General features: G+C 47.4%; 1 protein-coding gene and 1 pseudogene across 1 annotated transcript; one reads left to right on the forward strand and one right to left on the reverse strand.

Annotated features, from left to right (window-relative positions):
* Window positions 1-275: 275 nt before the first annotated feature.
* On the reverse strand, window positions 276-1862 carry LOC124683118 (annotated as a pseudogene).
* An 8570-nt stretch (window positions 1863-10432) lies between these two features.
* On the forward strand, window positions 10433-11384 carry LOC124683119. Its single transcript, XM_047217691.1, has one exon. It carries the CDS (start codon window positions 10550-10552, stop codon window positions 11153-11155), a length of 606 nt encoding a protein of 201 aa, XP_047073647.1. The 5' UTR covers window positions 10433-10549; the 3' UTR covers window positions 11156-11384.
* The last annotated feature ends 13194 nt before the right edge of the window (window positions 11385-24578 follow it).

Genomic DNA, 24578 nt, shown 5'->3' on the forward strand with positions numbered 1-24578 from the left:
GATATATTTATCAGATACAACTCCAAGACCACAAAGCCAAAAAAAGAGAGAGAGAGACAATAACAGAACCACTTATTCGGAATGCTGAGCTTATCTTCATTACTGAAGTGAAGAGTGGGAAAAATCTTCAGAAACTTGAGATGTGGTTGTTCCTTATATTTCTGTTGCTTACTTGATACTTCTACAGCCTACCCACACCTGCATAGCAAAGAAATACAAAATAAAAAATGTGTGTAAGGGCACAGAGATGCCTACGGAAAGAAATACAACTAGTTTACACTGAAAGTATGATGATTAGACAAAGAGGTGTCAGCTTATGTAAATTTCCATGTAGCATCAATTGATCGCCAAAGATACATACTATTTACAAACAAAACAGACAGAGCTAAAAAAAGGCATAACACATTCACTTTATTCAGCATCATCTGTTCATGACCGATATGAAGTGCGAAAACAAACACCTAAAACTTGAGACATGGTTTCCGCTTGCATAACCTATACTTTTATTGCTTACTGAACAATAATTTGGGCCCTACTACAACATGCATAGAAAACAAGTAGCACTAAACATTATTGAAAATTCGAAATCATCACGGGTGACTCGCTCCTGCAGCAGACTTGGGCACCATGGATTCCTCAGTGTGGGGTTCATAATCATCATCAAGATCAACCGTCACAGTTGACAACCCCTCGAACAAAGGTTTTTCATCCACGGCACCATCATTGTTGTCTTCCATGGAAAAGAAGGGATGCCGAACAAGACTCTGTTTGAACCTAAGCTTCTCAAGCTTGAGGAAAACGTTCCACTCGTACCGTGTCAGCGAGCTGCCGTCTATACCAGAAATGTTCTGCAGGTATTGCCATCGAAGTCCTGTGTTTTCCCCCTTCTCAGAAAGCACGATCATATCACTGTTGGTGTCTGGTAGCAGAAAGAAGGGCATCATCTGCAATTTGATCCGGTGCTTGAGCGACCAGACCCATCGCTCGTAATCCTGCAGCACCCAGAGATCAGCCGTGGCGCCGTTGTAGTCGTACAATCCGAGAGTAGCATTAGTTGTCTCAAACAGCTCGATACAAGCGCCATCGACAGGCGACATGACGTGCCGGAAGGACTCGGCGATGGTGTCCAACACCAGCATGTTGTTGACCTTGCCGCTGCCTTTAACAGGAAGCTTCAGCGGGTGCCAGTAAAGCCTGCCGCCCGCCAGGACGTGCGGGTTAAGGAACTCCATCATGGGCATCATCGTCACCACGTCCCCGGACGCCCACGGCTCCGGCGGCTCCCCGACGCACCTGAGCTCGCAGGACCCGAGGGCGTGCACGTGGTAGACGGCGCGGCCGTCAGTCTCCACGCAGCAGAGCACTCTGTACGACCCGGACGGGCGGTGAGGGTACAGCCCGGCGATGCAGTTGACGCGGGAGAGCAGCGGGAGGGGCGCGAGCTGGCGAGTCGCTGGGTTGCAGATGTAGAGGCCGCCATGGGCGATGAGGACGAGGAGGCCGTCGCAGGAGGCGAGCACGTCTAGGTCCTCGGCGGCGGCGGTGGTGGTGGTGGTTCGCGCGACGGGGCGACGCTCGCCGGCGCGGTGGTCCATGGCGTCGATCCTTTTCTCCTGGCCTTCTTGGGTGGTGACGAGCGGGAGCGAGGGCTGGCGGCTGTGGTGGGCGCGGAGGAACTTGGCATCGGAGGTGAGGCAGCGGCGCCAGGAGCGGCAGACGGCGCGGCACCGGAGAACGGGCTTCACGGGCAGGCGCGTCAGGATCTACCAGATGATGAGGTCCTCGGGGAGCTGGGGCGCGCCGCCGGCCGCTTCCGCCATGGCCGCCGACAGACAGCGGATCTGGAGAAATCGATTGGTGGAAAGGAGGTTTCGCTTCCAGCGGCGAAGGCACCCGAGGAGTAAAGATTTACACTAACGCTGTTCTACATACGGCCCAGTTATGAATAGCCCATACTCTTTTGAGAGCCCATACTCTTTTGCATTTATCTTTTAAAGGGATTGGAAGAAATTATAGGAGTGCGGGTTGCATTTTCTCTTTTTTTGGCGGGTAAAAGAGGCTATATTAAGCAGCAGGGATTACATCTTGATCGTGAACCAAAGCCTGAGCCAAACAGTCAGGTCTAGAATCCATCCAAACCATAGTTATAGATTATGTTTTTGCAAAATTTGCAAGATAGTGGCTAACCCTATTCTACGAACCATCCACTCTTAGTATAAAGGATACATTTCTAGTACCATTAGCTAGTAGTTTGATTTCATAGATAATATGCCTGATGGAGGAGCGATCTTGAGATTTGCATTTTGGCGGTTAAAAAACCTAGGTTTGGATACGAACTTACCATAATTTTCTACTATGGTTGGATGGTTAGCAGGGTATTGGCCAGCCCACGGAAGATCAAATCCCAAGTACACTTTTTTTTATCAGAGTGATAAAAAACAAAACTCTAAATATAAACAAAACTCTAAATATAAACAAAACTCTAAAAGTAGACTAAATATAAACTAAAGTATGTAAATCTATAAAAAAAACAAAACTCTAAAAGAGAACCCAGAATGTGCATAGGAAACCTAGCTAGGACAAATACAATCTTGCTCAATGACATGTCTTACCTTAGTTTCACATTGTTCTGCGAGGATTGGGAACGAACAGATCCTACCGAAGCCTTATAAATGATGCAGCTTGCAAGGGATGAAATGCTGCAAAGAGAACTCACATTCCAATGGTCTCCACTCTCCGGCTCTAGATCGGGTTAAGCTATGCACATACCAAAAACCATACATAATCACGGCCATCGATCAATCCATATATATGCATGCAAATAAAATGTCTTCGGAAAATTAATGCATGTAAGGTACATGTATTAGGACACTAAGACACGGGTTGGTATTTAATTATCTGAAAATCATGGGTCCATAATTTTTCCATGCTTGCATGTAATAGAGATTGTGCAAAATACAACGGTGAAAATAATTTCAAAACGCTTATAATCGGACCAGTTGGGATAAAAAAAACCGCCTAAATACAAATGGATGTCGCCATGTGAGATAAGAAATACGAAAATACCAGATTGTCCATCTAAGGGCGGATTGGTCCGGGCGAGATAAAAAAAACATACTCGTGGAAGGCTGCGACATGCCACCGATTTATAAGAAAACTGAAGACTGGCACAACAATGCCTCTGGATAAAGGAAAATCTAATTCCTACGGAAACTAAAGACCATATTGACCCGGTTACAACCTATGGGCTATACACATAATTTCATGTATATTATGTTAACATATGCACCGAGAGAAATCTGAGGCGGCCGTGGCAACACACCGGCATTTAACAATATTTTTATTATGTGTTTTTTTTTTGTACTTAAATATTTATTCGCATTGTTTACATGTTAACATGTGTGACACTAGATAAAAGGTAGGTAGACGTGGCGAAGCATGGGCTTTCCACTAGTCTGCATAATATATGCAAGCAACTATTTAAATTTATGAGAGAATTTTAGTTCTTGGGACCTCCGAGCAAGCTAGGGATGCACACTACAGGAATGGGAGGCTATGCCGAGGGCCAGGCTATACGCCGACGGCCAAAAGTCGGGGCCGTCGGCGTATGGCCCGGCCAGGCCAGCCTGCCCTTTCAACACTCGGCGAAACGTGGCCGTCGGCGTAGCGACCTCTACGCCGAGGGCAGCCCTCGGCATATCTTTGGCCCTAGGCGTAGACGAGGGCTACGCCGACGGCCACCCTCGGCGTAGGCTATTTTTCAAATTTGTCTAATTTTGTAAAAATCATAACTAATTCATATGATGTCAGAAAAATGCGTATGAGGTATCAAAATGTTCAGAAAAACATCCTCTATCCGTTTATGTCAAAATCATGCATATTTGAATCATGTAGAATAACATGTTAACATAGAAACAATTCAATCACTTTCTGATATGTTCTCAGTTTCCCGTTTTAGCCAGATGGCAATTTAAACGAAGTCAGAAAATCTGGCGGAGCCGCTTGACATCATTTTATGTGTCCTAGTAACCACTCCAAAAGATGGAATTGGGATACGACAATTATTTTGGAAAACCCTTCACGAACAGGGCTATCAAGTCCGGATTTCTATGGCTTTTAGGGCAATGAGTAGGAAACGGCCCGTGACACCGCATAGTTTGTCGGAACGAGACCATATTTGGCACGTGCGTGGTCCCCGGGATGGGAAGCAATGCCCCGGGAGCGCATTTCCAATCCAACCCATGGGCGATGGTTTTTTCATTTTCGGGGTGCCAAAACGAGGTTTTTTGTGAAGGAACTACATGGGGCGCATTTTAGTATTGCGCGAGACCTCCGCGTAGTGGTAGGACACCGCCTTCGCACCCCATATCACATGCCATATGTGCGCGCTAGCTATCTGGGAATCCATGCGGCTTCCTGCGGTGTCCCGCCGAATCCGCTGGAAAGTGACCGGATTTGAACTAGGGCTACACTTTCCGTCGCTCAATAAATTCCGCAAAAATTGTTTTTAGGTCTATGACATATCAGTTTATGTGCTAATTTTTGTCCGTTTAGCGCGAAGGTAAACGGGTGCACCAGCGCGCCTGGTACGGCCATACCGCATCTCCGTGGGGGCCCCTTTTGGCCAAATGACAATTTAAACAAAGTCAGAAAATCCCGCGGAGCCGCATGGCGTCATTTTATGTGTCCTAGTAACCACTCCAAAAGTCGGAATTAGGATACGGCAATTATTTTGGAAAACCCTTCACAAACAGGGCTATCACGTCCGGAGTTCTATGACTTTTAGGTCAAATGAGTAGGAAACGGCCCGTGACACCGCATAGTTTGTCGGAACGAGGCCATATTTGGCACGTGCGTGGTCCCTGGGATGGGAAGCAAGGCCCCAGGAGCGGATTTCCAATCCGACCCATGGGCGATGGTTTTTTCATTTTCGGGGTGCCAAAACGGGTTTTTTTTGTGAAGGAACTACATAAGTCGCATTTTAGTATTGCGCGAGACCTCTGCGTAGTGGTAGGACACCGCCTTCGCACCACATATCACATGCCATATGTGCGCGCTAGCTATCTGGGAATCCATGCGTCTTCCTCGCGGTGTCCCGCCGAATCCGCCGGAAAGTGACCGGATTTGAACTAGGGCTACACTTTCCGTCGCTCAATAAATTCCGCAAAAAATGTTTTTAGATCTATGACATATCAATTTATGTGCCAATTTTTGTCCGTTTAGCGCGATGGTAAACGGGTGCACCAAGCGCGCCGGTACGGACATACCGCATCTCCGTGGGGGCCCGTTTTGGCCAAATGACAATTTAAACAAAGTCAGAAAATCCCGCGGAGCCGCATGGCGTCATTTTATGTGTTCTAGTAACCACTCCAAAAGTCGGAATTAGGATACGGCAATTATTTTGGAAAACCCTTCACAAACAGGGCTATCACGTCTGGAGTTCTATGGCTTTTAGGCCAAATGAGTAGGAAACGGCCCGTGACACCGCATAGTTTGTCGGAACGAGGCCATATTTGGCATGTGCGTGGTCCCTGGGATGGGAAGCAAGGCCCCGGGAGCGGATTTCCAATCCGACCGATGGGCGATGGTTTTTTCATTTTCGGGGTGCCAAAACGGGTTTATTTTGTGAAGCAGCTACATGGGGCGCATTTTAGTATTGCGAGAGACCTCCGCGTAGTGGTAGGACACCGCCTTCGCACCACATATCACATGTCATATGTGCGCGCTAGCTATCTGGGAATCCATGCGGCTTCTCGCGGTGTCCCGCCGAATCCGCTGGAAACTGACCGGATTTGAACTAGGGGTACACTTTCCGTCGCTCAATAAATTCCGCAAAAAATATTTTTATGTCTATAACACATCACTTTATGTGCTAATTTTTGTCCGTTTAGCGTGTTGGCAAACGGTGCACCAGCCCGCCCGATACGGCCATTTCGCATCTCGCGAGGGGGCTGTTTTGGCCACATGGCAAATTGGGTGTCATATTTGGATTCCTCTAATTTTTAGGTTCAAATGATGATATGTATGTTATATTTAGATTCCTCTCATTTTTCTGATCGATTTAGACATATTATTTGTGGAATTTTGATTTTCCGATTTAAAGATATTAATTATTCAATATTAAATAGAAAAAGACCAAAAAATAAAATCATTTTATTTTTATTTGAATTCAATATTATTATTACTTATATATATTCATTGTTGTCTACTTAAGTAATTGTTTGGAATTCAAAAATAAAGAAGTGTGCATCACGGTTCAAGGGTTAATAGGGTTGATATGCTATTATTATCAGCAAGAGGTGTCAATTCTATAATGGAACCTCATCCGAATGGAACCAAGAAGTTAAGCGTGCTGAGGCTGGAGTAGTGTGAGGATGGGTGACCGGCCGGGAAGTTTAACCATGATTGTAATTTGACATAAGATTAAGTGTAGTTAGAGTTAAAAGTGTATTGGGTGAAAGATAAACAAGTAAAAAAAAAGAAAAAAAAGGAAAAAAATTGTGTAAAAGAAATTAAAATTTTAAAAATTTTAAAAGTCTATGCCTAGGGTTTTGCCGTCGGCATATAGAAAAAAAAATTTCGAATTTTTTTTTTTGGAATTTTTTTGGAAACGGGAAATTTGAATTTTTTAAAAGTCTATGCCGAGGGTTTTGCCGTCGGCGTAGCGTGCTACGCCGAGGGCCGGGCTACGCCGACGGCGATAGTGCCTTTGCCGAGGGACTTACACGCCGAGGAGCTATGCCGAGGGCGGCCCTCGGCATAGCCTACGCCGAGGGCCAAAGCATGCTACGCCGAGGGTTCCCGGCCCTCGGCATATAGCCCCATTCCTGTAGTGGCACCTGGCATTTAAAACATGAATATCAGAATTTTCAATCTTCTTTTTGGAAATAAGTTTTTCAATCCTTATTTACACAACAAGCTTGTACCAGCCGTTGACACGCGACAAAGATACTTTGCCGAGTACCCGCACGGCAAAGATTTTTTGCCGAGATAATGTTTGTCGTGTCGGCTTTGCCGAGTGTTGTACATTGCACCGTGTATTTTTTGGCCTTTACCGTGCCTTTTTGGTACTCAGCGAAGATGTTGTTTCCTGTAGTGAAGGCTAGTATTAGAGGATAAATAGTACAAGTGTTAGGATTCTATTCTTGGCTATACATAAACCCTAGAGCATAAAAACAAGAGAAATAGGAACCTAAATTCGTGCTCGTCAAGATTAATATATATGCGTTTAGTTTTTATAACTTCAACTGTTTTTTTAGAATCACATGTAGTAGTCAGGAACTGAAGATACGATTACTTAGTTTCAATTGAGGTTTTTAACACACCAACAGTCTCCAGTAGCACTATCAGAGTGGCTCCATCATGCTTTATAGCTTCAACTGTTTTTTCTACTCTATTAAGAGCATCTCTAACAGAGCCCGTAAATCCCGCCGGAACTGAATTTTTCCATCGGATTTACGGGTTCGGGCCGAAAGTGGCGCAGAACAGCACCCGAATCGGTGGGCTGGCCCGTATCGGGAGTTCGGGGGCCTGAGAAACTGGACCGTCGACCCGTATATATACAGGCCACGGAGGGGAGTTGCGTTCCAAAACCCTACTCCCTCCGCCGCCAAAGCCCCCTCCGCCGCGCGCACGGTTGGAATTCCGGCGAGCAATCGCGGAGCCGCCGCCGCCGCTTCTCCTCTCTTTCCACCACCACCGCGGCCGCATGGCCGGGGCGAACAGCGGAGGCAGGGGACGCGGGCGGATTGGCGGGAGCAACTCTCCGCCCCCCCCCCCACGTCTTCCAGTCGGAGGCCGAGCGGCGCAAATGGAACCGTAGCGAAGGCGCTCGGAAGCGGAGCGCGCGGCGTTGGACCAACTGGGGTCTGACGCCGCCGGGGAAGCTCGCGCCCTATGCAAATAGCGGCGAGGGGTCATCCTCGGCCGCGTCCGGCCGTGCGCTGTGGCCGCCCGCCTCCGACAGCAGCGACGACGAGGAGGAGGAGGAGGAGGTGCCTCCGGTGTGCACCCTCCAGCTGCAGTCCGGGGACTTCGTCCTCAACGACGAGGAGGAGGCGACGGCGGTGCAGCAGGTGTCCGTCATCTCCGCCGCCGAGGCGCGCGCGCTTCCGCCGCGAGGAAGCGGAAGCCATCCGTGCCGTGCGGGAGTACGAGGCCGCGCAGAAGGAGGCGGCCGTCCACCGCGTGAAGCAGGAGGTCGTCGACCTCGACTCCGAGTAGGCCGCCGACGGCGTAGTCTGCCGCGGCGTGTATAGTAGCTCGCCGCCGGCGAAATTAGTTAGTTTTGGAGGTGGTCGCCGACGACCACCTCAAATGCAATGTATCTATCGATAGTAGCAACCCGAACTATGCTTAAATATGTTTGAATTTCAGTTCTACTGCTTGTTTGCGATGATCACTTTGCCGGCAATTTTTGAAATCGATGTTTTTCGGTTCTGAATACGGGTGTTGTTCTGCGCCACGCAAAAAATCGATCGCTTTTGGTTTTTCAGCAGACTGAACTCAGTTTTTTCGGTTCGGAAAAATAGGGCTCTGCTAGAGATGCTCTAACCTATATGAATCTCCGATGTATTGGACCGTGTTGGTATGTGTGGCTCCGATTAGTTAACATTCTTTTGTGACCCCGTCACCGAGGTATACTACATCGGCGTAGATTCTACGCCTAGCTAGAAATAGATTTCGAGAATCTACTTGCGTAAGTACAACTCGGTGCCACAATTCCAACTGTTGTTCATGGACAAAACAACTCACAAATTGCCGGGGCAAGGAATATCGTAGTACCACGATACTTGGAGGATTAATTACCTATGTGAATTTGCTAATTGCTAACGCGTTGGAAGCGACGGATTATCTTTTCTCGTATCATTCTCTTGGCTTTCAAGCAACCAGCAAGACGGAATCCAACCTTTCGCTGCAAGTTGGGAGGGGAACGGAATCAGTTCTCAAGGAAATGCAGAGAAGTTTCCTCCCTGATCACCTGAGATTCTCTCTTCTTTCCCGGGCAAGTGCTGATCAGCTCTGTGATGATAACGAAATAGCTACTAGTAAAAGAGATGCAACAATTCTTCGTCGTAGCTTTACAGCCGAGGAATCTCCACATTTTTAAGCAATTTACAATGCGTGTGCCTGACTTTGACAACCTTGCAGCCTCTGCAAGATCGCGCCAGCCACAGGGCGCATGCTGAGAAACTTAGCCCGGGAGGAATTTCAGGATTCTGTTTCCATGGGAGGCCGGTGGTCTTTGCTTGCTCTGATCTAGTGGCCGCCTTGGCTTTTTCGTGGAGGTTTGTGTGAATCGCTTTGAGTGTCTTGCACTCGCCTTAGTCTCTGCCGCTCTGTCCACATGAACAGAGACAGCTAGCACAGATCCTCACAGGATTGCTACTTGGCTATGCGAATCCGTACTTCCGAGAACTTGTAAAATTACGCAAGTAACTAGATAGCTTTGCTAAGTTCCGTAAGGAAGAGAGTAATGTTATCCGGCTTGTCACAAAAACACTTCGAAGAAGCACAAAGCCCAGTGATCACATCAGGTTGTCCTCTCAAACCGACACCGCTAACACTAGTGGTCGTCAAACTAGACAGCAACAAGCACAATGGCGCAAGGCCCCGCACGAAATCATGACGAGCATTCATCCAGAAATAGAACATAGCAAAAAACAATTTCTACTCCGTCCTATCAATATGCCACTTCTATGTAAGGCTGGAATTAAAAATTGAAACTCGAGAGATAAACGACCAACTCGAACTCGATGTCAAATGAGTCTAGCCGAGTTTTGGATTTGAATTCATTTCTTGAACAATTTAAGTTAGCCAAGCAACGAGCTAGTCGTTTAGATCGCTAAACTCATTCAAGTACAGTATGAAAATTTTCATAGATAGGTGCAAAAGCAAAGAAACTGCCAATGTTTTTTGCACATTGCAATGGTATAGAGCTACTATTCATTTTCATTGATGTTTGCCTCCGTGGAATTGTGGAAGGACACGAATTCCAGCCCTACTTCTTTCTACGATATAAAATGACGACCACGGAGAAGTATAACCTCCGTTCCGAAATATAAGCCTTACTTTCGAATGCGAATCTAATGACAATAATTTCATACCACATAACTTTTCCTAACAATAGTTTGAAACGGAGAGATTGTTTACAAATACTCGCTCACAAGAAACAAAACCACATCAGAATCTAGTTGATTCTGGCGCACTGGCATCGCAACCCCCGCCGTTAAGGAAAAGAGGAAGCAGTGAAGACGCAAGCAAGCGAAGCAAAGCAAAGCCATGATGGTGCGCCCCAGCCAGCCAACCCCCGCAGCCGAACCCAACAAAGCGAGGTGGAGTCAACCACATAGCGTGAGTCTTACCCGCCACAACCGCCGAAAGCTAAGCCCTTTCCCCATCACTCCAGCCCACTCTACAAAAGATCGGATCATCTTTCCCATTGCGTTCCTCCTACACACACTCTTCAGCTCGTCTCTCTCCCTAGATCATCATCATCATCATCACAAAGATCAGTTCGCAGTTCGCACTAGCTAGGCAGACGCACCATATGTCCTGCTTCGCCATGCGCAGCTCGTCGTCGTCCAGGGTCAGGGGCGGCAGGCAGCAGCCGTGGCGGTGGTTGCGCAGGTGCGCCGGCCTCGCCGCCGCCGCGCACGCCAGGCTCCGCCGCACCGTCGTACGCGTCCGGTGGTCAGGCCCTGGTCGGCTTGGCGGCCACCGTCACCATCGCTCACCGGCCCCGCCCCTGCCGTCCGTGCAGCGCGGACACCACCGGAGCTTCGCGCCGGTCTACGTCGACGAGCTCTACAGCCAGCCCAAGGGCCTCAGCGTCGTGCGCGAGGAGGTGCCCCAGGTCAGCACCAGCAAGCTCGCACGTGACACCGACCGTACCGCCGGCGTCGTCAGCAAGGCACCCGTGCATGGCGCCGGCGCCGCGGCCGCTACCACTACTGGTGGTGGCAGCAAGGCGCGTGCTGGGGGTAGGAGCGCCGGCGTGAGGGGTTTGTTGCTGAGCCCGGGCAGGGGAGGTTGTGGGATGGGGGAGGTGGATGTGAGGGCGGAGATGTTCATCAGGAAGTTCAGGGAGGAGATGAGGCTTCAGAGCCAGAGGTCGGCCGAGGAATTCCAGGCCATGCTTGCAAGAGGCCTATGACATCCATGATCCATCCATCAGAAAAATAATTGATCTTCTCATGGATGTAGTTAATTTACCATGAGAGGATGCCTAGATTAGCTTTAGTTTGGTTTGGTTTGCGGTTTGTAAAAGAGTTGATAGGGCCCTAGAAGCATATTTCGTCAGTTGGCGTGGCACTCAGTTTGGAGCTTGGTTCTCGTGTTGTGTATATAGGAATATAGGATTGTTGCATTCGTTGATCTTTACATGTATTGTTGGGTATTCATCAAAACAAGAAAAAACCGAAAGGTTTGTATAAATACTAGAGTACTGTGTATCCATCATAACTATGTTTGAAGATCCTCCCCTCCTCCGTCGTCGAGTTTTTATTAGTGCAAACTGAAGCTGTTCTTTTTTTTGCTTTGTTCAGAGAACGTATACCTGAGGCCCTGGTCAGTTTGTTGGGACATTGATGCTCGCTCATAAAGTTGTAATGCACATACTATCTAGTATGAAAACAAACACATTAATGAAATATCATCCTTTCACCGTACCAGAGTCAACAAAAAATGTAAATTCAAAACAGATTTCATGTCACGTGGTCACAGATTTTAGCAAATCTATCTCTCGTTAGAGGTAGTCCCATCATGTCATGGCAACCGACTGGCTACCGTGAACTATGAGCGGATTAGGTACAAAGACTGCTTTAACCGAGAGTTGTTGGCTCTCAGTACAAGGTAACCAAGCTAGCTTGTGAAAATAGCGGACAGGTGATGGAAATATTCCCAAGATTCACCAAATTCACCAAAGAATTAAGGAAAGATGGATCCCATGTCATAATCGGATTGATAATAATTTTTGCGTGAACAATAATATTGTGTTTGCAAGAAACAGTTACATCAATATTGCTCAAGCAAGAACATAAGCATAAAACTAGGCGCAGCAACATTGATCTTCCTTGCAGTAGGCGTTAGCCGAAGGCTTGCCGCTGACACTGCATACGGTCCCGCAACGGGCAGCACAGCTTTCCTGATGGAAGCATTCTCCTTCATCAGCTACAAGGTCAACCGGCGATTCATCTGCAAGCCAACATGAGTTAATCAATTAACTAGCGCACATATACAAGAAGTCTGATGTATGTTGTCAAATAGTGCCAATTTTTTGTACATGAAACATGTAGAATGAACTGTTTTTCTTTGCATCAACGAAAAGAGCAGATGGAAATAACTTAGAGGGAGAGAATTATTACTTGTATGTGCGTAAACAGAGGATGATGACATGATGATAGACATGACCATAAGAGCCAGGAGAACCACACCCATGCTTGCCGCATTGTTCTTGAGTGCCATGATGATAAGGAGATCGATCAATTGTGTTTTTGTTGTGTGTTTAGTTTGCATTAGGATCTGTCCTTTGCGGTTGTTTATATAGAGGAGAAAAATCATATAAATGGCCAGAAGTTATTGTATTAATGGATACTTCCTATTATTCAAGATTTGCAAATATATATTCTTTAGTACGTACTAAATTAGATCCATAACCTTCCTTATTTATTGGCCATAATTTATAATATATTAATGGATACTTCCTATTATTCAAGATTTGCAAATAGATATTCTTTAGATAGTCTAGAACTAAGGGTATCTACACCGCCAACCCCTATATTGTGACTGGCAACAGTATAGGCACACACTATAGGGGCATGGGGACTCGTTCCCCCCTCTCCCCTCCCCCGCGTATTGGGAGGGCTGCCCACACCGGCGGCCCCTATAAAATTTAACCAAAAAACCGATGAATTTCATTCAAAATTTAAAAGTCTGACAAATTTAGAACAATAATTTAAACTAATCTCCATTTTTCCTCCTCGGAGTCGACGATGTTGTCCTCGGTAGCCGACAGCAAGAAGGCTTCGTCTCGGGCGCCAACGATGACATCATGGATTGTACGACCAGGCATTGAAATGAACCGCCTCCGCTAGGCGATGTTCTTCTCCGGTGGTAGATGTTGGAGCGGCATGGGCACCCCACCCAAGATGATGGTCCAGCCCCTTGGCATCCTAGCTTTTGCTGGCACGAGGATGCCGTATTTGGTGAGCTCGATGACCTCGTGCCAGTCCAGCCAACGCCTATGCATGGCGATAGGGGCAGACTGGATGATGTAGCGGTGCCAGGGGATATAAATCAGGAGGTTGTTCATGGTTGGTAGGTCGGCCGTTGCGTCATTACTCTGCCATCTTGGAATTCGATATTGTCGCCATTGACGCGTGTTTGACCCGACTAGGCAACAAGTTATGACAGTAGCTGCCAACCAGGCCCTCTAACAAGATGCGGAGTGCCCCCCCCCCCCATCCCGGTCCTTGTGGGTAGGGGCTGAGCTCCGAAATGTGTCGGGTGCCTATGGGAGGCCCTGGTGGGAGCCCATTGCGTGGCCAAGAGCCCAGCAGGTGCCCTCAAGTTCCCTCTTAGCTCCACCTCCGCCGCATCTGGGAGTCTCGTTCATTGGGGCCAAGTAGTGTCACCCTTGTGGGTATACATCTGATTTATGGTTGTGTCATAGTTTGCATATGTTGTCTACTTGGATCTAACCTAAGGGCATCTCTAACGGCCCGGCGCAAACGGATAATTTGCCTCCGTGGTGTCAAATTTTAGGTTTTCCCACAACCCAACAGCCCAACGCATAGTGACGGGGATGTCCGCCGAAACGCATCCCCGACTCAAATTTGGGACACGAATGCGTCCGCGCGGACACTGCGTGAATATCTCACATGACCTAGCCGGTCCCACCCGCCAGGGACAACGAGTCTAGCAGACCGAAACCGCACTGATGTTGCATTTTTTGGAGTCTTTTCACTCTTTATTTTGCATAGATATCCTTGTGTAGCAATAGGATTGTCCTTGCGCACAACTTTTATGCTTATTTCAGCAGAATCTCAAAGACAAAATATCAATAAAAAGTTGTCATGTTTATGGTATTTTGATGTGATAAAAATTATTTAAACACTTAACCCTTTATTCAACCGCGCGAAGCCTTGATGTGCAATAGAGAATGATTTAACTGCATAGATGATGTAGCTCTTTAAATCTGTCGTTCACTTCAGTCCAGTGGCTCTCCTTTGTCTCCTTTAATTCTGTTTTTAATTGAAAAAGACTAGGAAGCATGGGCGCGGGGCGACACGCCGCTCCTGTGGTGTTAACCAATTTTGCGTGAGTGTTTAAATTATCTATTTTAGTTTAGAGTTATCTAGTATTTTAGCTTGGACCGTGATTTTGGTAGGTGTAGATTGTTTTATCCGAAGAATGACAGTGGAAGATGTGCCGTAGAGCAGTTTCCTTTCTTTCTATGGACTATGGAGGCTTTGACGTGAGTGGTTGCTGAAGACTGATTTAACCAGACAGTAGAAGAAGCAGCAGGCAGGATACCATGTCTACGTACCTCCAAATATATACCGGAGATAGCCGGCGTCGACACATTTTAACACTGGAAAGAGCCAGATGGTACTGGCGTATTGTTGCACTGGACTACTTCATACGTGAGGCAGACGGTACATGTACATACACTAATCCAATCACAATCAGACGTAGAGGACGTATCTGCACTACATAGGGATGTAGAGGACGGGTCTGCACTACATATGAGAGCTCAGGGACTCTGCGACACACTGCTAATTCTACACAAAATCAGAGGTACGCTGGTGTAGTTGCTGCAACTTCTTGTTGAGCCTGAGCTCTTCAGTACCCTGGTCTGGTCTGTTGTCCTGCTCGTCCGATGAGAGGATGAAGGCCAGCGGCAAGCCGCACCATTGGAAGGATATTGATGTAGTACTGTTATTATATATCATTGTTTTCAAGATCATATTACCGAAAGCAAAATTTATCGGGCTGCACATATTTGTAGAGGTCTGTGTGAGGAAACATATATAGATAGGCATTCTGGTATGTACGTGCCTTAGTTTTGCGGTGTTAGGCTTTGCTAAGAGGATAACTGGTAGCACGCTGCGAGGTTAATCAAGTCTGACATTGCAGCTCATGTAGGAGTACACAGCAGAGTGAAAAGAAATACTAAATTACTTCTATTTTACATAAAACCGCGGACAGACTTGGCAAGTGCTTAGTAGTTATGTGAAACTTGCCAGAAGGAAATTATACAAATCCAACATCTACTACTGCTGCACAACATAAGGAACTGTAACTCGATATCAATCTCTGCCTGAAATGATGGCCTGAACTTCTCTCTCTCTCTCTCTTTCTCTCTTTCTGAGAAAGTTCAGAATGTATCACATGAAGCGATGCCAACCATTAGTGAAAGAGATAAAAAAATCTAAACGATTACATCATACCTGAGCTGCCGATTATCCAATATTCCATATATATGCTGTCATGTGCAGTTGTGCACTGCTCGCAGCTTCCATGGATTATCCATGACACTGTCCTTACAGCTACTGCATGGGCGGTGGTGGAGGCGGCACTGTGAGCTCTGGATCAAGCTACGGCCATATTAGCAACCGGGTATTAATATTGGAATTTCCACTAACTGCCCATTTTAGATGGGATGCAAGATATAAATAACAACTCCAAAATAAAATGCTAACATGGATGCATAAAGACGTGGTAAATGTTGCACAATTGTCCATTTAGTAAAGGAATATAAGAATTACTCAAGAACTTGCAGCAGGATTATTTTCTTCGTTTGCACCAACGGTAAGCCATAATAGCTTCAGATTCTCCCTTGTAAATGTAAAAAACAGCATGTACCTTGAACATATAAGAACATGTACCTGAACTAAGACATGGTTAGAGCTTCAATTTGTGTACATGTATATCCGAAAGTAAGGTCTTGGCTTCATCCTGAAGTAAATAAAGTCAGCAGCACAAACACAATACAATACCTTTGGTTCACTTGTTTCAGATTTGCACCTCTAACCTGGAAAAAAAAGATAAGCCAATATTCCAAATATGAAGAATGGAACATCTTGTTACCCAGTTGATGAGTGCAACTTGGGAATTGGGATAAGCTTTTCAATCTCAGAATGAGACACTACGTTTGTAAATATCCATTACTGTGAAAAACTGTAACTATGAATATTAACTTGTACTGAAAAAGGAAGCGCATGTCCTCCCATTTTGATGAACTTCACAATATGTGAAGTGCACAAATAAGCTAGATGTCTTCTTATCAGCAGATTGAATAGAGATTATTGTCTGCTAACCAAAACTTGCATGGATAGAAATAAATGGTTGGATGCGCATAAATCGAAAACCCTTGAGAGAAAGATGAGTGAGTATGTGCATTATGGGAGTCGACACAGTGGTCATAGTACTGAAAACTGCATGACATAGCAATGTTGCTGGAAATATCAGCAGGTTCTGTCGCCTGAAGAACATTCGCTGGCTCAGGACACCTGAAATCGTTAACCAGACATTTTAGTTTACTGGCTGAACCCTCCATAAGAATTGCTATCATGAAAAGGATCTCCATAAGAATTGCTAACATGAAAAGGATCTCCATTAATTAACTAACATCGGGACTGAACCAGGACCTCAAGTATCCACTTGAAGAGATATTACATCTATACTCCAAAAAGCATGCGAAAACCTGAACTATATGTGATACGCATGTTGCAAAAAATTAACTCTCGATTCTTTCAACAATTTTTTCCAAACGGCCAAGAAAAACCCAAAGATCACCCATAAAGGGAAACTAATAGAATCAAAACTGTATGAGGCTACTGTAAACATTGATGACATTAACAAATTATAAACCTTCAGCAAATATTTCTACTCGGTTACTTTTTTATTCTTTTGCCAATTACATTCAACATATTCTCATGCGTTGTTATGAAAATCAGAGAATTTTACCTGCCTTTTCTATTAACCATGTTCCTGAGAGTAAACTAAGGTCACCATGTTCTGTCAAGCAACCCAAATGGTCACCAAAGGGGATAATCTTTTGCTGAAATAAAAATTTATGGGTATCAATCATTTAGGAAAGTAGAAAGAACTAATGAATCCAATCTTTACTCAATAAGAGTCTGGGGAAAGCTAATAGATTAGAAAATTAAAACACAATCTATCATTCTGTACTCACCTTCCCAACAGAAGTCTTACTAACACTCATTCTGCAATTTTCAATAAGGCGGGTAACTTGAAGAGCTCAATGGCACAGTGCACGGACAATTAGAGCCGGCCTCTTTCATTGACGATTGTAAACTCCCATCTATAGTTTGATGGAAGTGAGCTTCCATCTCGTGTTGGTGTTCTTGATGTGTTCTTGATGACAACTACGGTTAGCTAAAACACAAACGAAAAATTTAGTTATCTCCAGATTTGCTATTTCCAAATTAAGATAACGATTAAGCCTCTTTTCTAAGGCATGACGTCTACTATTATGGAAGTGGTGCTCTATGCCATGGTTCAAACACAACAATCAGATCAACAATATCACACACAGAGGTAAAGGTAATAATCAAAAGGAGATCACTAAGGAGAATATACCGCGGGATCCCTTAGCGCTCCTACCTTCGATGAAGAAGCAGCAGCAGCCTTCCCCGCCGCCTCCACTGTCGAGGAGGTCGCCGACCCTACCAGCAATAAGAGATAAAACAGCAGAAAGCTTCCCCCGCCGCCTCCACCTAGAGGAGGCCGCTGCCACCGCCCGCAGCTCCGTCGCTGCCTCCCGCCACCGTGGTCTGCCCCACAACCCATGCGGGACAGGCCATGCGCACGGGCAGCCGGCTGGCCAACGCGCAGGGCGGAGCTCGTGCGGAAGCCCCTGGCAGGCGACGGAGCGCGGCGCGCATCGAGCGACCAGCGCCGTTGAGGCGGCCATGGGAAGGATCTAGGGCAGAGAGAAAAGCTCTCGGGGAAAACCAACTTTATGTGGAGACAGTTGGGAAGAGTCCAAAGGCATATCTGGAGGAGGTACGTCTCGATTATTCGGTGGTGGGTCTTAGCACCGCTTTGACCGAATTAAAACATGAGCAAAAGCAAACCGGAAAGAGATCGCTAACAATGCACATCATAAATCCATCGCTGCCGGTAACCGGTCACCCCACCTCCGAAAATAAAGCTAAGAAAATTAACCATAGCAGGCAAAGAAAAATAAAAGACCACGTGTCGCTCAAGGGAAGAACACAATCCATGAAAAATTACACATCTGTGAATACAAAGAACGCTAAACTGAACAACTTTTATATAGTGTGTATATCTACAGTGCTCTGGTGAATACAAAGAACGCTAAACTGAACAACTTTTATATAGTGTATGTATGTATAATATAAAATCACACCCATGGGGTCGACGGAGACGCCACAGAGCTGAGACAAGCTTACGCGGCGGTCCTCAAGCTTCTGACTGACGTCGGACCGTCGGTCAACTCGGTTGTTCCGTAGCCGCGCAGGTGAAGCTCGCAGTCCCGCGCTTACAACACAGGCGCCGCCTTCTACGAGATGCAGATTATGGCGTCGCGCGCGTACTAAACAGACCATCGCCATACCTGCATCAGTTGTTTGATCAGAAATTCTTCTGGTAGTAGTAATTTAGATATCTTTCGGCGCCCACAAATCGTAGAATTGAACCAACATTCTCTATTGCACATCATGCATCGAGACAGGAATTGCTCCAGCGTTGTAACTAGTAACCAACCAGTTTTCTCCTCCATGGTCCAGATTTACATTAGTAGAGAGCTTTTCAGAACGTAAGATGACGATGGTGTTGCATTCGTTGATCTCTACATGTATTTGGGTATTTATCAGAACAAGAAAAAACCAAAAGGTTTTGTATAACTACTATTGTGTGTCCGTCATAAATGTGTTTAAAGATACAGTTTGCTTCAGATCTTCCCGTCGTCGAGATTTTATTACAGTAATTCCTCTGTATAGCATGAGCGGTTTTAAGCTGACAAAGAAAGTTTGCAAGAGCTTTACGTCGATTACAGGAAGATATTTGTTGTGGTATACTTCATAGGTGTACCATCGACAGTGGCTAGATCAGGCGAACCCGGCTGACCCGTAGATGGTGATGGTGGCATACGGCCCATCGGGTGACCAAGTTGTTGTTGATCAGGATCAAGGAAGTCCAGCCCAGGAACAAGGAGCCGGATCCACCACCTTCTCTGGCAGCCGGATCCGGCCTGGCCCATCAGGGGTAGCCGGATCCAGTACGGCATAGGCGGATCTTTGACGTGCACGACAATGTAATGTTCCATAGTTAGGCAAGATTGCATTCCGGCTAGGAGTCTCCGTAGAAACCCTAGATCCTGGGAGCCCTAGAGGCACAACCACAACTCATTGTAACAATGCGAAAGCGTCCAGATAATTCTAGACAAGCAGCAGTAGGGCATGTCCTCGAGCAGGTGTTCTGAAGCTGGGTAAATTGCGTACCACCATCCCGACTCCTCTCCGCCCTTTGGCACCTACTTCTTCCCCCCTTCGTGAGGATCCCTCCTCCGGGGTACCGTCAAGTAGGAAATGACAGTTGGCGCCCACCGTGGGGCCAGCGGCGTCTGGAGGCCGGAACCAGGAGGGTTCCGCCATGGGAAGCTTCAACGACTCCATCGCAGTGGGTCGTGTTCTTTACGCCGGGAACTTTCCGACCGTCCCTTAGGACGGGTGCTGGATTCCGGCTAAGACCGGCCCCGTCAAGCTCTCCATCGTCCCAATCGGCGGCATACACATCTTCATCGGCGAGACCGTCGATTCTGACGGAAACGCTATGTTAAGTAACGCTGACGCGACCACCGCTGAGCAGGACGCAGTCGCGAAGATCCGATCTGAGTCGGAAGAACTTTCTAAGGAAGATTCCGCCTTAGATCTAAAAAAATTCAAAGCCCACCCAATCCGCTCTTGAGCATGAAATTACGGTGGAAGACCAATGTAGATCCGCCTGGGTCTCTCAGGTGTTAGAAAAGTAAAGGTGTCACTTTGTGCACTTCCTCGCACACACAACAGGAATCGCCCCTCCTCAGGATGGAGCTGGACCCATGCAGGTCGAGGCTGCCAAAGACAATAATGCTCCGGATCTGCAAGAGGATGCCGGAGACAAAGAAGACTCGATACTCGAGAATTTGAGCCCACTATCCGGCGATGCATCTTCCATGGACTCGGAAGAGTACAACCGTCTGATGAAAGAGATGGAAGATCAGGAAAAAACTGAAGTCGAATCTGCGCCACCCAAGCAGGTCCTTGCGACCGTAAGGGGTTTGGATGAGGACTCCGGCTCAGAAAGACTCCCCCCAATGCTGCAATTCCGGGCTCGTCCAACCAAGGGCATGACCTCGAAGGAGTCTCAATAGAGGAACTCACCAGGATAGCAGGCAAGAACGGCGAGAACATCACTTACGCGAAAGTTCTCACCACGCCAATAACAACAGTAGAAGTCGCAGATCCGGAAGCTCTAGAAGCTAAGAGGAATCAACTGCTGGCTGAAGTTCAAAAGGTCATCAAGGTTGCAGCAACAGTGCTTGCGGACAAGATAGAGACCAATGAAATGATGCAAGTGGTCGACGAACAAGAGCGCAAGACCACGCAATATCTGGATAAGGCCACAAAGCTCCGGGATAAGTGGAGGAAGATAGTCAAGGACGCTAAAGAGGATGCGGAAAAGCTCTGCCAGGAAGCTATTCGCCCTCGGAAGATCAACTTTGCCAGTCCCACTGTCCGCCACTCGTGACCCCAAAGGATAACATGAAGAAGGCCGTGGAGCTCCTGGCCAAGAATGATGAAGAAATCGACATCGGCCACCTCCGCACACTCGTCGGTACAGCAATGCAGCAACAGAGTAAGGCGGATACTTCGCGCAGGTTGGAATCCAACCCGGAAATATGCATATCCACTGCGCAGAAGAACGCTTCAGGGAGGGAACGTCATGACGAACAATCGCACACCGGATCGACGGAGTGCAGAAGGCCAACCAGAGAACATCCAAATCCAATCCCCATATCTTCGGATACCCCTCTGGCAGGGAACAATAAAGGAAAGGATCCGATCTGTACTGGCAGCGACAAGTAACGAAACCCATCTCCTCCGCCCCGGAATAATCGCCCTCCTCTGCCACCTCGTCGACGAAGTCCCGTCGGAAACCCCAGACCCCATGGGCTTGTTGGAATCAACATCCGCGACAATGTCGAGCCTCAGTGGACCCGGAATAAGGAACACACGCCTGAGCCCCAGAGGAACCGGAACGAGGAGCATGCACCTGAACCCCGAAGGAGCCGGAATGAGGAACATGTTCCTGAGCTCCGCAGGAGCCGGAATGATGGAGGCAGCCGCCATGGTGGCGAAGGCAGCCACCGCAGTCGGAGCCAGCATCAAGAAGGAAGCGGAGAATCTGATGGCGGAAGCAAGAAATCCCATCGGCCCCCACGCGGATCTCCGACACCACCATCTAGTGGAGGAGGAGGAGGCGGCAGAGGAGTCCGGAGATCACGCTCCCGATCAGACTCCCCCGGATACAGGCGGAACTCACGCGACGCGCGGAACGTCTCAACGAATACAGGATTGAGTATATTGGCCCAAAGTTTTTTGGAAGGAGGATCCGAGAGGAGAAAACGCCAAAAGGCTTGAACCTCAAGCTACCCGGAAACTTGAAGCACTATGATGGCAGTGAGAGGCCCGATACCTGGATCGATGACTACTTCAACGCATTCAGCTTTGACGGAGGGACCCCAAACTGACCCCGGAAACCTAGCCCGGACTTGGCTCAGCGATCTTCCGGAGAACTCCATCTTTTGCTGGTTTGATCTGAAGATTGCCGTCAAGGGACACTTCAGGGGCTCCTACAAGAGACCTTCCACGGCCAGTGATCTACAAGCTTGTATCAAGAGCAAGAATAAAACCTCTCGAGTATACCTTACTCGGTGGTTAAAAACTAGAAATGAGTGCGAGAACGTAGACAGTCGCACAGTTATGCTAGCCTTCATGGGTGGCTTACAGAGGGGAGGTTTACTCCGGCACAAGCTAACGTGTCTATACAATCACCAAGAGCTGACACTGGACAAAATGATTTTCATCGCTAGCACTCACACTGCCGCCGATGACGACGCAGGCGGAGAACTGGCGGCCACAGCCCTACCCTCGCACAGCCAAAAGAAGAAACGTGATGGCAACAAAAACAACAAGCGGGGGAATCCCCCGAGGACCAGAAGAGCGGCGGATCCGACATGGTTTCCATGGAGTTCCAACGCGGTAGTCAAGGAGGCGGAAGAGGCCGCGGCCGTGGTGGCGGAGCCGGCAGGGGCCAGCAGCGCGCTGATGAGGTCACAACAGCTAGGTTCCGCGCTCCCCAAACCTACGAAGAGTAAAGGGACATCCATGTCTAGCCCATATTCATCCGGCTACAGGCAAGTCCTCCCACACCAATCGTAACTGCAAATGGGTCAATGATCTCAAGACAGACCCGGAAGCAGGATACAAGTGTGCCAGGAAGCACCGCCCGCGCGGCAAAGGAGGAAAGAGCAAGAAGGACAAGGACGAGGATAGCTCCGAAGCAATGGATGAGGATGGAGCTTCGCCAGAACCAAAAGATGTTGCCGCAGCTAACATTTCCAACCCATTTGTGAAGAAAAGCGTTGGTGCATACCACACCTTCCTCGGAACTCCAACAGTTTGGGCAAAGAAATCCGCCCTCCGGACCTTGAACGCTACGCTTCCGGCTTTGCTGTAGTACGTCAGGTGGTCGGAAACTCTCTGCACCTTTGACAGAGCCGATCATCCGGCCGGCATCCCTAAGGAGTGATATGCTTTGGTTGTTAGTCCCCGTATCGACGGGTATGACTTCTCTAAGTGCCTCTTGGACGGCGGAGCTAGCCTAAACATCATGTACCTGGAGACTCTGGAGAGGATGAACCTTACCAAGGAACATCTCAAGCACAGCACCACAGAGTTCCATGGTGTGGTTTCGGGTAAAAAGGCAAACTCCCTGGGTAGCATCAAACTTCCCGTGACCTTCGGCGACGTTAACAATTTCCGCGAAAAGATGATCATGTTCGAGGTTATGCCCTCCTACCATGTAATTTTCGGTAGGCCCACCTACCACAAGTTCCACGCAAGGTCGTGCTACATCTACAATAAGCTGAAGATTCCGGGTCCTAAATGTATGATTACCATATCCGGAGACTACAAGAAAGCTCAGGACTGCGAAGAGGGCGAAGCACCCTTCGCGGAGTCAGTGATTTCCGGTTCGGAGCTGCAAGGCTACAGGGCCGCGGTGGATCCAAATGAGATTCATACCACCAAGAAGGACTAGAAGACCTCGCGATAGACATCAAGAAGGTTGACCTCAAGAAAGGTGACGTCACCAAGCAAGTGTCTGTCGGAACTTGCCTGGACCCCAAATAGAAAGACGCGCTCGTCGAGTTCCTGCGAGCTAACATGGATATCTTCGCATGGAAATCTTCTGACATGTCTGGAGTACCAAGGGAACTCGCCGAGAACTACCTCAATATAAATCCGGATGCAAAACCGGTGAAGCAAGCTATGCGACGCTTTGGAGATAAGAAGCGCCGCGCCATAGGAATGGAATTAGCAAAGTTACCATAGGCAGGATTTGTAGTAGAAGTTATCCGTACTGATTGGGTCACAAATCCCGTCCTTGTACCCAAAAAGAATTCTGAAATACGAACCATACTTACGATGCAAGCCTGATGCCACTGGTAAACTCGGTTCAACTCCTACCAGAAGTGTCTAGTGATATCTTCGATGAGTACCTACGAATGAGTGAGAGCACCTCTTCCTCGAATCCATGTACAAATTTTGCCGAGCCGTGATTGCGGTGTTCGGCAAACTTTACTTGAGAGAGCCAACAACTGAGAACACAACACAACTGTTATCTATCAACGAGGCAAGAGGGTTCCCATGGTTGATCGGTAGCATATATTTTATGCACTAGGAGTTGAAGAACTCTCAATTTGTATGGCAAGGTCTGTACAACAGGGATACCGAGGGATGCACTGTCATTCTTTAGGCAGTGGCATCGCATGATTTGTGGATTTGGTACTCTTTCTTTGGCATGGCATGTTCCCATAATAATATTAATGTGCTCCACCACTCTCCGGTGTTTGGCCGACTTCTAAAAGGCACTGCTCATGTGGTGAGCTATGAGATCAATGACAATGTACGACAAACCATACTATCTTGTTGATGGCATCTACCCTGACTGGGCAACACTTGTGAAGACAGTCGCAAACCTGATATAGAGAAAACCAAGAGGTTTACACAGAGGTAGGAGGCTTGCGGGAAAGATGTGAAGCGGGCATTTTATGTGATCCAAGCTCGGGTATGTTGTTCATCATCCAGCTAGAACATGGTATTTGAACACCAAGCATGACGTGATGACTTGTTGTGTGAACATGCACACCATAATTGTTGAGACAAAGCATCCTAATTGATCAAGGATGGGAATTTCCGGATGGCTTGGTTCAGCCACAGCCTGGAGCAGGAACATGAGAGGAGTTTCTGCATAAAAAATTG

This window comes from Lolium rigidum, chromosome 1, assembly GCF_022539505.1.
Source record: "Lolium rigidum isolate FL_2022 chromosome 1, APGP_CSIRO_Lrig_0.1, whole genome shotgun sequence".
NCBI lineage: Eukaryota > Viridiplantae > Streptophyta > Magnoliopsida > Poales > Poaceae > Lolium > Lolium rigidum.